Here is a 13,130-nt window from a genome sequence, read left to right as displayed (position 1 = left end):
CTTAAAATGAGAAACTTTTGCAGACTTTCTAATGTTGGTTTCACAAGATTGAAGATTTTGTGACATCTGGATGGTTCATGGGCTTCCAAGAGACCTCATCAAGAGTCCTTGATGGGGTTTTAGGGAGATGTGAGAGTGAGAAACAAACTGAGAAAGTTATTCTGGTAACGTGGCTTCAGAGAAGACGATGTGGGTCTTTTTGTTAGCCCAAAATATTTTATCCTACTGGAGATCACCTTCTTTTGCCTGCAGTAAGGCAGAAAACATAATAACATATCCACTAAATATATGCATGTTCAATGCTGGTATTTACATTTTGTTTAGTACGACTAAAACCAATCAGCTGTTTGCACATGATATAGCTTGGCAGAGAGTTCTATAAATTCAAACCACTCTGTGATATATATAGTATATAACTGTGCTTTGGTACAGAGTTTGATAACAGACTCATCAAAGACTAATACAAAAGGCTAATTAAGCAATTATGATGAAAAAAGGATAAAGGTATAGATGATAACTGCAATTACAAAATCTGTTTTGGTATTAAACTTCTATTTTCCTAATTAACCTCTTGGTAGATCAATATGGTGATACTTAAACATTCATATTTAACTTTGCTTCTATTAGGCCTGCAACTTTGCAAACTTCTGAAACAATAAATAAAAATCACTGGAGAGTACAAATGAACATAAAACAGGAGAAAAATATAAATAAAAGCAGAACATTATCTTTAGCACCAGTACAGCACCTCAAAGTGTAAAGGAAAGGCCCAAAACACCTGAGATTTTAACAAGCACTAAAATATTTACATCTCAGACGAGAGGCTTGAAATGTCTGAACCGAAACAAGCCTCAGGGCACGCCAGCCATGTTTGTCAAACTCCACGTACTCAGATGCAAGTTTCAAAGCTTGAGAGAGAACGTTTTGGGAAGCTTTACACATCCACCTGAAGGATGTTTGGGATTGTGCAGCAAGGAAAATTCTTAAGGGCGTTTAGAGAAAAAAATCTGAACAAATATGAAAGCAGGCTAATGTAAAGAGGGGGAAACACTCGTTTGAAGATCACTACGAAGGGAGCAAATCAGCCAATGAAGCAGACTTTTAAGTGATTCTAAAATACTTTCCCTACTATACCTGCACGCTGCCACTGCACAGCCCTACAGCCAGCACCAACCTCCTGCTGTAGGTCAAGAGGCATCGGATCCTGTTGCCAAACAACCTGAGAACCTGACTAGCTGTCAGCCCTGCTGCCTGGCACAGAACACACACATGCACACACACACACACACACACTCACAAATACATACCTTCACAATCATAAATAAACACACTGTGAGTCCTGCACTTAAGATTCTTTTTTCCCCATCAGTAAACTGGTTTTAAATAAGTCCAGCTTAAAAAAAGAAATAAACTTTCAACTAAGTGGTCACTAACACCAGGGCTCCCTCTGGTGTTAGAGCAAGGGACTACAACACATGTGTGGAATCCAGGAGGATACGATAATGAATCAAAATACGAGTATATTTGATTGCAAAATCAAAGCCAATACAAATAATACAATAGCCGAAATGCATGAAAACAATGTCAATGGTTAGTAGGTTACTATGTCAGTATAAAAGAAACCTAAATACGAACAGTTTTATCTATAAATCACTCTTTTCATTTTAAAAAAGTGGCTAAATGTTATCTACAAAAAGAAAGGCATGTCAGACCTGTGCTTGAGTAAAAACTAGAAAAGTGCAAAAAGGTTTAAAACAGAAACTACAGTTAAACAACTGATTAAAATATACCGAAGATCTGACAGCTTTCTGCACTATATAGATATTGTTGATACATTTCCACTACACTATTAACTCTAGAACCACTGGTGCACACATTTTGCTTTGACAGTGAGTCAAAAACATTCTGAGACTATTCACAGGAAAACAAGTCATTTACCAACCTTACATAAGAAAATCTAAATATATGATAAGGTATTTTGTGTGCATTGTTTTTCTGTGTCTCAGCTGCCAACATCTCATGTGTCAGCTTTAAGAGCTCAGATCGCTAATCGTCTGTGTATAATAAGCCTTTGCTCTCATATCTCTGGGGCTAAGACACAAGTGCAGAGGCGGATGAAGGGCCAAAGAAGAGCTGTAATTACAATCATTAATTACTGTATTCCTTAAGACTGCAGGACCTTTTAATTAATTAGAGCTTCCCTAGCCTGGACGTAGCACTGATACATCAGGGAACTGTGTGTATGTTTTAAAATAGGACAGGAACTTAAGTGGTGTCCTCTACCATTGCCAAATGCACAATACAAACATACATTGACTTGAGAAAAATGCATACGTGTCTCTAAACAGACTAAAACCTCATTTGCTGCCTGTAAACAACAATTTATCACCCAGAACAAGGCCGCAGTGGAGCAAGGAGAGTACAAGGAGAGTGAAGAACAGAGATAAACAGAACAAAAACAAGGAAATAAGAGAAAGACAGGTAAGTGACAGGTGTGAAATTTAAAAATAGAGGGCAGGAATAAAGCGCATTAAGTATAGGAATAACAGGTGAAAAGAAGAAAACAGAGTGCGGGGAGAGCATGATGAAAGAGAGGGTTGGAGCTGACCTGATTTACAGCTGACAGGACAGATAAAAAAGGGGTGACAGTGCTAATGTCAGATCTCATGACTCAACATGGCCTGAAAAACACCTCCTACAGCAACAGGGAATAAAGACTTACACAATCTACTGACCTGCTGTCACACACAAAGAAACAAATTAATGTAGACACCAGAAATAAGTGTCTACCTTGACTTTCTGTGCATAATCCCAAACGCATACATGTATGTAAATGTGTCTTCTACCTGTACAGTGCCATCCTCTTGGCCCAGGACCACAGCAGGGGGCTGTCTGCATAAGCAGGTACATCGGATCCTGGATGACTTCTCTTCTGACTGAAACAGCACAGTTCCTGTTCTGCCATCACGCACCTAGTTTTAGATTTAAACATGATATGAGCATATAGGTAGACATTCACACCTGTCTGCACTTGATCTCACACAGCTTTACATTTTGGCTTCAACTAGTTCGCTGCCTTTGAACCTTTGAATTATTCAATCATACTCTCTGCTCTATTTCCCCTCTGGCTCACCTGCAGTCTGTTGCAGTTATCAGCAGCTGACACAATGATTTCTTCATCACTGAAGAGAACGTCAGAGTCTCTTTTCAGACGGATGGCAGAGGATGTGTGGACCTTCTTAGTTTCCCATAACTACAAAACAAAGATAGATGGAAAACTATAGACTTAGAGTGAATGACCAAAATTTCACAGTATCAAACAACACACACATATTCATGAGTATAGTAAATCAGAAAATAGGTCAGTTTTGATCCACCTTTTTTCTACAGTGACAGTGTACTTTGGCCTAACGTGTAGTTGTTGCTTGTGCTGGCTTTACAAAATGTTATGCAGGATGTAGTGAGGCTCCATCATTGGTCATGTTTAGCAGCAAGTCTGACCAACCCCACTGCGCTCACAGACTGTTTCACACCACCAAAATAATACTGAAAACATAGGTGTAATGTAATCATAATTAATTACAGAATGCTTCGTTGCAGCGCTAGCTTGTTACTTTTATAATACTTAATTATATACAGTATAAAATGTATTGTCTATGAAAATATATTTTTATTGCTTTGATATAAAATGGTAAATGTAACTCCATAAAGTTAATCACAAACAGATGCTTTGTTTAGGAGCAATAAGTCGGGACAAATCAGTTATTGTTTATATGACCTCAGTAACAAAGCAAGTCAAGGCAACAACTGCAAAGAGCAGCTTTTCTGCTTCTTTCATACACAACGGTTGTCAATTAGAACACTATCTTTGCAAGCTGATACAGTAATAAATAAAATCAAACACAAACTGAGACGGTTTTACCCTGATAGTCTGGTCATATGAGCAGGAGAGCAACTGGGAGCCATCAGGGGAGAACTGGACACGCTGGACCCAACTTAGGTGACCACTGCAGTCAGCCATCTTCTTATTGGCCTCCAAGTCCCAAAGCTGGATGCCACACACAAATGGACTCGTGTAGATCTATACACCACTATATTTCAGTGCATTATTATAGTTTAAACATCCTCAGTACAAGGGTACTACTATGGCATGTCTGGACACCCATAGTTTTTACATTATATTGGACTTTTTATTCTAAAAAATGTGCATCCAAATCACTGCTGCACTACAAACACTACAAATAATGTGCAAAAACTATACTGAAAACGTTTTATACATAAAAGCTTGTTCTTATAATACTACATTTTGTACCTCCACAGCGTAGTTTGAGAACGCAATGGCCAACAGGTTACTGGTAGGACAGGCGTGACAGTACTGCACCATGCTCAGACGATTGGTCCTGATCTCGAGCAACATGTCTGATGTCTCTACATCAAACACCTGAATCAGAGACAGACAGACAACAAATCAATGTCTACTCCTCCTTCACATTTGGTCAATGAAGTTGAGTGACAATGGTACATGCTACACAACATTATAAATAAAAAAACACTGTGCAAATGACCTCCCACTTGTGTATACACACACACAGCAACACTAATATGTTTTATCTGTTATGAGCTCAAATGAGCTGATTGTTCCCCTAAAAGGCAAAGAAAAAAGTTCAGACAGTGCAGTGTTTGGGTTGCTGCCCAGAATGTGAACAAATGAAAATGCAGAGGATGCAGACTGACTGATTACAGGACAAGACAGACTGATTTTAGAAAGCTCAGGGGAGGAGGGGCTGTGCACATTTATAACCAAGACACACGCTCTTAAGACTCTCTGGGACACAATCTGACAAACAGCCTCTCTTTACTGTCTCCTTCAAGGAAATAACAACAAGGTCAGGAAGGACTAAGTGAACCCTGTGGTGCTGATTTTTATCTGTACAGCTGAGACGTGTACCACAAGACAAATTCGCCCCCCCACCATTTCCATCCTCTTTATACATTTGGCACTGCAAACGTGACAAAAACACAACACAATAAATTATGATTCTCCTCATTAAAACATAATTATACATTTTCAAACAAATGTTCCCATTCCAAAGCGCTTACCAAAACAGCGTTCCTGGCAGCACAAATGATACGTTTGCTGTCTGTAGTCCAGGTGCTGCACTTGACGAGCACCTCTTCATCGTTCTCTGCAAACATGCTCCTCACATTGATTGTCTTCCACTCATTTGCAGATGACACCTCAAATAGCTGCTTACACATTGCACAAAGAGCACAACAAGTTGAAGCATGTCAGCACAGACTAAGTTCTATAATGTTAAGCAGGATATTTCTAATAAATCTTTTAGTATCTGCTTGTAGCACTGACGTATGACACCATTTTACAGTTGTAGAATCACTTTTAGTTAATCCACACAATCTGTTCTGAATACGGTGCAATATATGTCATTCTTTCATATATATTGTAGTAAGAAGAGGCAGCTTTACGAGTCCCTAACCTAAGGGCACTCACCTTAACAGTGCCATCATTGGAGGACGTAGACAAATATTTGTCATCAGGGGAGAAACAGCAGTGGCTGACTGGCTCAAAGTGGCCAAACATGGTATTCTGGGAGGATGGCCTGTTCAGGTTCCACACCTACAACAAACAGAGAAATACAATGAGAATGACAAAATACAAACAATGCAAGTCACACGACAGGCGTGCTATATGCATGTAAACACACTCTCACACCTTGACATTCAAAAACTTGTCGTTGGAGCAGGTCGCCAGCAGGAGTCGTCGTGTTGTGTTGGTAAACTGACAGTGGTTGACCTGCTCTTGATGCTCCTCCTCAAAGACTCTCAGCAGCTTGACTCTCTCCACATTCCACACCTAACAGACACACCATTTCAAGAAAGAGTTATGAGTTATTGTTGCTACAATCAAGTTGGTCTCAATAGGTGAGTGGTGAGTGGACAGGTCTCTGCTTACCTTTACTTTCCTGTCACTGGAGCATGTTGCTATGAGATGGCCATCGGGGGAGAAGGCACAGCAGAGCACCTCGTCATCATGAGCAGGGATCTCTATGAGCTTTTCACCTGAGGTGCTTCTGAACACCTAGGCACACAGGTGACAGAAATCACACAACAATTCATACAGTGTCGGATTCACACCACTTCACATTTTTGTTTGGTAAAAATGTGAAAACTGTGGTTTAGTTCAATTAAATCTACAAGACAATAAATTATGAAAAAAGTAGAGGAGCCTGAATACTGAAGACAACAATTAACCAGACTTAAAAGTGGATTGCTCTCCATATTATGTCTCCATGGAAACAATTTGACTTTTATAATTTCATACACACTAAGAAACACAAACAGGGACAGTCCAAGTACATTTCTGCTTTGATACCTTGACAGTCTTGCTAGTTCCACATGAGGCAATCCTGGTTCCATCGTGGGAGAAACAGGCTGAGTAGACGGCGCCCTGATGGGGGTGGATTACTAGACGGGACAGACTCTCTACACTGCTTTTATTCCTGGACAGAAAAACACACCAACACATTTAGCACAACTATTTTGCACTGCATAAATAAAATCCAATACCAAGACCATGAATTTATCTGCTTTTATAGATGCATTGAATTGTTACTTAAGTGTTTTACACAGTGTTTAACTGTGTGAAGTAATTTTCATGACAGTTCACTGATTATATATTTAAACTGTAGTATAGTATAGTATAGCATAGTAAATTGTTTGCTTGCTTACAGCCAGTCAAAGTAGAGTTTCCCTGAGCGAGCCCGGTCCTGTGCCTGCTGCAGAGCCTGTCTGTAGACCTCAGAGGTGTGTGGCTGAGAGAGAGCAAGCTGCACCACGTCCGGGAAAGGACGCTGCTCCAGCTGATGACCATTCAGAGACAGAAACTCCTGGAACTGACTGCGCACTTCGCTGTTCTGGGATGACAGAAAAGTAAGGCCTTGCCTTAATGTTTTGTTGACTTTGTCTTAGAAAACATTGATTATAAGAAAAAGATGAAAATCTTTACTTGTGAAGATTTTCTGGAGTAACAGAGACTTTTCAAAAACTAACTTTCAGCATCTCGATGTTAGGTCAAAACCTTTTACTACTTCTTCAGTCAGAAGAAACTTGACCTAACAAGAAAGAAGTCCAGCTGCCATGGCTCAACTCAGTCTCTTAACTATACCTATAATCTATAATCATTTCAAAAAAAGCCTCAAAGAGCACATTATTAACCAAAAAACAGAACACAGTATTCATGTCTGTTACCTTTTATATAGTGAAGCATTTGACATTCTGCTCTTCAAATGTGTTATATAACTGTATTTATTTATACAGATATGGAAGAAAAACACAAGCTGCTGAACTAATCTGATCGTGATCTGAACAGCACTGCACCAACACTGGAAACAAATTCATACTTAAGCATATTTTGGTATAAAATCATCAAGTACTGTTCCCCCAAAGTGTCAAAATTAAATCGCTAAAAATAAAAGGTTCATCAATCACCAACACAAACATCTTCGTTTCGTACAAACTGACATTTTGTTATCCACTGACCTCTTTGTCCAGAATGGGTCCAAACTCCACATAGTCATTGATAAGGTGAGCTGGACCCATTATCTGGGCCTTGATGCTGACCCAGTCCAGAGAGAACATGAGAGAGTAGAGCTCCTAAACAGAACAAGACAAAAACAAGACAGCGAGAAGTGTTGGGATGGAGAAATTTGCATTAAATGAAGAATACCATCTTAATTGGAAATATTTTAAAATATATATATATATATTAAAATATGGGAAATATATGCTAACATATAAAATACACATATAATGCAAACATGACTAAGTCATGAGTGTGTGTGTGTGTGTGTGTGTGTGTGTGCTACCTGGGAGAGATTGGCTTTGGCCATATGATAGGTCAGAAATCTGATCCAGTAGAGACATTCCTCATCTCCTGACGTAGGAGGACCATATCTGTAGTGCTGCTGATACTGTCGCACGACCTTAGTGTGGAGGTCCTGATATGCATAAACATTTAGATATAATTAATCAGCTGTTGTAACATTTATCCAATGAGTTCATAATCCAACCCTGCATTCTGACTGACCTCTAGCTGAGTGCGGTTCTGCTCCACCAGGAAGTCCAGCTGGAGGTCATGGAGGTAGTACAAGTAAGGTTTACTGTTATTGTCAACAAAAAGCAGAGACTTGTTGACAAACTCCTCGAGAATGTCCTCCACCTCTTCTTGCTCCAAGTCCCACAAAACAGACAGCACCTGGGAAAAGGAATAATATCATAATTCATAATACCAATCAATACCAAGACTACAATGGATCAAGTAAACCACAGTGTTCAGCCAAACCTTAGCAGGGATTTTAACATCCTTTTCTATTACAGTCAAGTCCTTGTAGAGGTCTTGATGTTCATCAGGTAGGACCTCAATGCTGGCAGCCATGGCCTGGTCCAGGGCATCATAATCATAAGATGATGACTTTCTTATTCGCTTAAACTGCTTCTGCTGCAGCTGGCACAGGTAGTAACGCCAACGGTTGGGCTTCTCTTTTAGCAAAGCTCCAATCAAGGACACCACCAGTGGGGAACCTGAACAGATAGAAAGGCATGTGTGTTACAATATCTGTACTTTACATTCTGACAAAAATCACATATTGCATGTACAGTATGTTTCAATTTACTGACCTTTACATTCTCTGACAATGCTGCGAGCCTCCTCAGGAAGTCCCTGGACTTTGGCTTTAGTGTACAGAGCCAGAATCTCCAGTCCTTTGCTTTCATCTAGACCACTTTCCACTTCCACCTCATATTTAGCTCCTACAAAATAAAAAACACATGTAGGTGTATGGTGAATGCAATTGGAAACAGCAACCTAAAACACCTGAAATGGAAAATGTTGCTAATATAACATAATTGTTTCAGCTAATATTCAGATAAACAGTACAAATGCTATATTATAAAAACATACCACTAACTGAATCAGTAAGGCTTCTATTTCTGGTGGTCAGAAGTAACCGGCATTGGATATCAAACGCCTTCAGCACTGTACTGTCCCAGATGTCATCGAGAATCAGCAGAGTTCTAAAAGCAGAACAGAATTTGTGATCACAGACAAAAATGGAACAAAGTGTTTACCACAGCACCTGGCAAGTGTAAAGATGTGAAGACTAAACATAAACAAAATATCTATACCTTCATTTATCATTCATGAGTAAGGACAAGCAAACCTTTCATATTTTTATCTTTTGGTTTGCCTCTATGCTTCATTATGTATCTTAACATTTTAAATGTATTTACTGTTTTACTGTTTGCTTTTGTTTAATAATTTATCTTGTTCTGCAGAAAAGACTAAAAACACACTAATCTATATATAACCTTAAAGTAGATCATGTTTATATCAATACAGTAACCTTGGATATTTGCGCAGCATAAGGAAGCGAAGGCGCTCTTTGGCCTCATCCAGAGAGTTTGGGGGCCGAGAGAGAGATTGGGAATCCAGGTTCTGTTCTAGACGGAAACACAATGACTGAATCTTCACCAGCAGGTCTGGTTTCTCCACCTGGCCAATGGACAGCCAGTGGATGCCTCCTGGAAAACAATCTGCAGAAAGATACAAACAATAACAAAGAAACAGACATCAGAGAAGAGGTGATGAATGAGTGTTTGATAGTTAACATCAGGCAGTGTTGATGAAGACTTTTAGTGGCACAATCAATAACCCACCTTCTATGAGTCTGTGGTCTCTGACAGCCTCTGCAGCCAGGACAGATTTTCCTGAGCCAGCCATTCCAAAGACAGTGATCCAGCCCGGGTCTTTCTGCAGGCGGTAGAGTTTCTCTCTCACACGGTTCAACAGCTCTGGCCTGCTGACAAACACCACGGGCCTCTGTGGTACACCTCCTTCACTTAGCACTGCTTGCACTATTAGAAAAAAAGGAGGTTTATAGTGAAGGTGCAACAACAGATAACCTGCAGCAATTATCAGCATTCATAAAAATAAATGTATGTGTCTATTAACATAAAAATGTAACCAATGCATTAACTCAACATGTCTAATCAAACAACAGAGTAAGCGACTGCAGATTAATATTTTTCCCTACAATCACAGACTCCCACATACACAGGTAGCACAACCTACTAATGCCCCACCATGTTAACCCACAGCTACAAACTTCTCACCATAAGATAAGGAGCCATCAGAGGTGTTCTTCTGTCCATCAGTTAAGGTGCGTGGTAGGTTGGGAAAGAGTAGAATGGCCAAATCCTCATACTTCTCTTTAATCAAGGCGTTGTAAAAAGAAATGTAGGCCCGGTTGTCCTTCATTAGCAGCAGCTCCACTAGAGACACAGCCTGATCTTTTCGCGTTGGCTGGAGAGAAATATTAGATGTCAGAGGTGCTCATTATAAATTGGATTTTAAATGCTGCTATCTTGAGGGTTTCATATGAGCTAATAAATAATTTTGTGATTTTCCATAACTAAGGTCAAGAATAGAGTGCATATACTTTTAAACTGTTTAAAATTGATTATGTAAGACACCATGGAAGACATTTAAATGATGAAATGTATTAGAAAAAGCATCCAAGCCAGTGATAGTAAGAGAAATTCAATGTACAGCTTTAAAACCCTGGATTTTACTATTTGGAAATCAACATACAGGACAAGTTAGATAAATGGGTAATAAAAATAAAAGACGTTACTGTCAGGAGTAGTTGGTACAAAGGTCAGAGCCTCATGACCCAGACAATAAATGAAATTTCTCTATAATTTGTAACACTAAAAATGGAGATGGAAAATAGAAACTGAATCTCAAATCACTTTAAAAGTTATGTAGGAGCAGCAGGAAAAGAATGAATTAAGGAGAATAGTAAAATGATAATTAATTTGATGATAAGATGGCCTGAATGAGTAAACAAAGGGGAGAGAAAGGAGATTCAGTTTATGTACAATGACAAATTACGAGAGGAGGAAAGACAAGCCAAACTGTACTAAGAATTGTGCAAGAACAATTCAAAAAGAGAAGCAAGAAACAGAAAAAGTGCTCTATTATACAGTATTTCTATCCTGAGCTCACCTGAGTCGTGATCCTCTCCTCCTCATCCACAGTCATCACACCATCACTTATCATGTGGTCCATCAGGTAGGGTGGCTTGATGTCTTCCTCCAGCCTGTGGCGACAGCGCAGCAGACAGCTTCGCGCCCCTTCCTCCAGCGCCATCTCTGCACAACACACCTACCATGCAGGGTGCTGCAAATTATAGAGAAGATGCATAGATGTTGAATAAGCTGTGGTTGGGATAGATGGATCTGACTTGTACTGAAATGCATTATTTGGCCTAAAAAAAGCTAAAATAATCCTCATGTCTGATTCTAAAACTCGCTGCTATCACAACCTGGCTACAGAGACGTGTGTTTCTTCCATACCAAACTGCATAGTTATGCAAAATATTCTTATGGCATTAACAATGTAACTGCACCTGAATGGCCTGGGTGATAAGACTCTCAACACACCTTTTTATCTCTCTCTCCCTCTCTTCTCACATGTATCTTGACACCTCTGTTCTAATAAATGCAGAAATGCCAAAAATATCTTTAAAGACATTATGATTTCTACCGCAGTTACTGTAAAATGTCTATTCTGTGCTATCTGATAAAGACAAACATAAAAATGACCTAAACAGTGACAGCTTTCTCTCTTTGTCATGTAATAGACTAAGAAAAAATAAACCCACAACCTAAAATTAAGAAATGAAACCCTGTGTGGACAGAGTCTAAAAAGTGTACTTTGTAATTTGTGCCACAAATAAATAAGAAAAAGAGGAAGGGGAAGAATGTGACTGAAAATGCAAGTGTTTACCAGCTGTTCACAGAGCAAAACAAAACTCCATAATACAGAAGTGACGTTTAACAACGTTTAATAACACAAACGTTTATATACTTTAATAGTCTGGGTAGCATAAGGTTAATTAAGTACATTTCCTCTAAACAGCACACAGTACATATGAAGCCAGTGATGTGAGCACAGCTAGTTAGATGTTAGCTTTATACTGTCTGTCACTGAATGTGAGAGTGAGTAGTCGCGGCTAAATTTAACTCAGCTGACTTTATCGAAACCTTTCTGCTTCTCACTGACGTTTCAAGACTTGTCTCGTCAAGTTCACTCACTCACTCAGTCTGGACTTGTTCGCTTCATTGAAACAAAGGAAGAAACCACCAGTTTAAATACTTACCACTATCTTCTTTCTTCTAACGAGGGAGGTATTTGTTGTGCTGTATATGGCTGTACACTGAATTTAAAAACCCAGTTTAATGATAGGATAATTTATTCCGCTGTGTTAACGCTGTACCACACGCCCAGTTTTGATAGCAGAGAACTTCCTGGTTCACAACAAAAACAACTACCCCGGGGTGAGGCAGCCAATGGCGTCAAGGCATTTTAAACCACGTGGTCAGTGAGGTCACGCTTCCGTCTGTAATCTGTAACTAGGCAAAGTTACGCTGCCTTCACGGACTGCTACTGTGCTCGTAATTATTCACATTCATTTAAATTAATTCGCTAAATCCCATAAAAAATCCGTGCATATAACCATAAGCGTATTTTGTAACAGCCATAGTTGTGTTTGCAATACGAATTTGAACATGGATTTCGTGTGCTTGCATGGAATAATAATAGAGGAAGTGCACATAATTAGATTAGTTTAATGTTGAATTAATGTATATCTGTATTGTGTGTGCACATCACTTGTAATCATCATGCTTTCTGACGGCTAAAAATGACATCTCTGCAAATGCATGTATTAAAAAAACGTGTCTATTTGCGTTTACAGCTCTGAAATAGAAGTCATCCGGTTTGGACTTAAAGGCAACAGTATTGCCTGGTGACAGCATGAGATGAGAACATGTTGTTTATTCCACAGTACAATGATGCACTGATAATGCAATTAGGTAGCCAAAACACATTTCAATTCAGTTTAGTTGTACAGCATCAAATCACAACATAAGTCATCTCTAGGCACTTTAAAATGTACTGTGTAATGTAACGTACTAGGTATTATTACCTTACATAAAATAAAAATGAAACTACAAATGAGAGACGCCTCCTGCAGAACCAGGCTTTAGGT

At 39.2% G+C, this 13,130-nt stretch overlaps 1 protein-coding gene across 1 annotated transcript in view; it reads right to left on the bottom strand.

Annotated features, from left to right (window-relative positions):
• The window catches only part of apaf1 (apoptotic peptidase activating factor 1), a 30,960-nt gene extending 18,578 nt beyond the window's left edge, over nucleotides 1-12,382 (bottom strand). The window contains exons 1-21 of the mRNA XM_026362581.1: nucleotides 12,240-12,382; nucleotides 11,084-11,257; nucleotides 10,189-10,378; nucleotides 9,733-9,930; nucleotides 9,420-9,609; nucleotides 8,978-9,090; nucleotides 8,695-8,826; nucleotides 8,360-8,598; nucleotides 8,105-8,272; nucleotides 7,884-8,015; nucleotides 7,558-7,671; nucleotides 6,748-6,932; nucleotides 6,392-6,518; nucleotides 5,972-6,097; nucleotides 5,732-5,872; nucleotides 5,510-5,635; nucleotides 5,101-5,247; nucleotides 4,313-4,441; nucleotides 3,923-4,048; nucleotides 3,134-3,253; nucleotides 2,847-2,972 (exon numbers count right to left, since the gene is read on the bottom strand). Coding sequence (XP_026218366.1) covers nucleotides 2,847-2,972; nucleotides 3,134-3,253; nucleotides 3,923-4,048; nucleotides 4,313-4,441; nucleotides 5,101-5,247; nucleotides 5,510-5,635; nucleotides 5,732-5,872; nucleotides 5,972-6,097; nucleotides 6,392-6,518; nucleotides 6,748-6,932; nucleotides 7,558-7,671; nucleotides 7,884-8,015; nucleotides 8,105-8,272; nucleotides 8,360-8,598; nucleotides 8,695-8,826; nucleotides 8,978-9,090; nucleotides 9,420-9,609; nucleotides 9,733-9,930; nucleotides 10,189-10,378; nucleotides 11,084-11,227 — 2,973 coding nt within the window. The 5' untranslated portion in view covers nucleotides 11,228-11,257; nucleotides 12,240-12,382. The remainder of the gene's footprint in view (nucleotides 1-2,846; nucleotides 2,973-3,133; nucleotides 3,254-3,922; nucleotides 4,049-4,312; nucleotides 4,442-5,100; nucleotides 5,248-5,509; nucleotides 5,636-5,731; nucleotides 5,873-5,971; nucleotides 6,098-6,391; nucleotides 6,519-6,747; nucleotides 6,933-7,557; nucleotides 7,672-7,883; nucleotides 8,016-8,104; nucleotides 8,273-8,359; nucleotides 8,599-8,694; nucleotides 8,827-8,977; nucleotides 9,091-9,419; nucleotides 9,610-9,732; nucleotides 9,931-10,188; nucleotides 10,379-11,083; nucleotides 11,258-12,239) is intronic.
• Nucleotides 12,383-13,130: the final 748 nt, after the last annotated feature.

Source organism: Anabas testudineus, chromosome 23 (assembly GCF_900324465.2).
Source record: "Anabas testudineus chromosome 23, fAnaTes1.2, whole genome shotgun sequence".
In the NCBI taxonomy this organism is placed as follows: domain Eukaryota; kingdom Metazoa; phylum Chordata; class Actinopteri; order Anabantiformes; family Anabantidae; genus Anabas; species Anabas testudineus.
The sequence above is the reverse complement of the archived record's forward strand: the minus strand, read 5'-3'. Positions and strand labels throughout refer to the sequence as shown.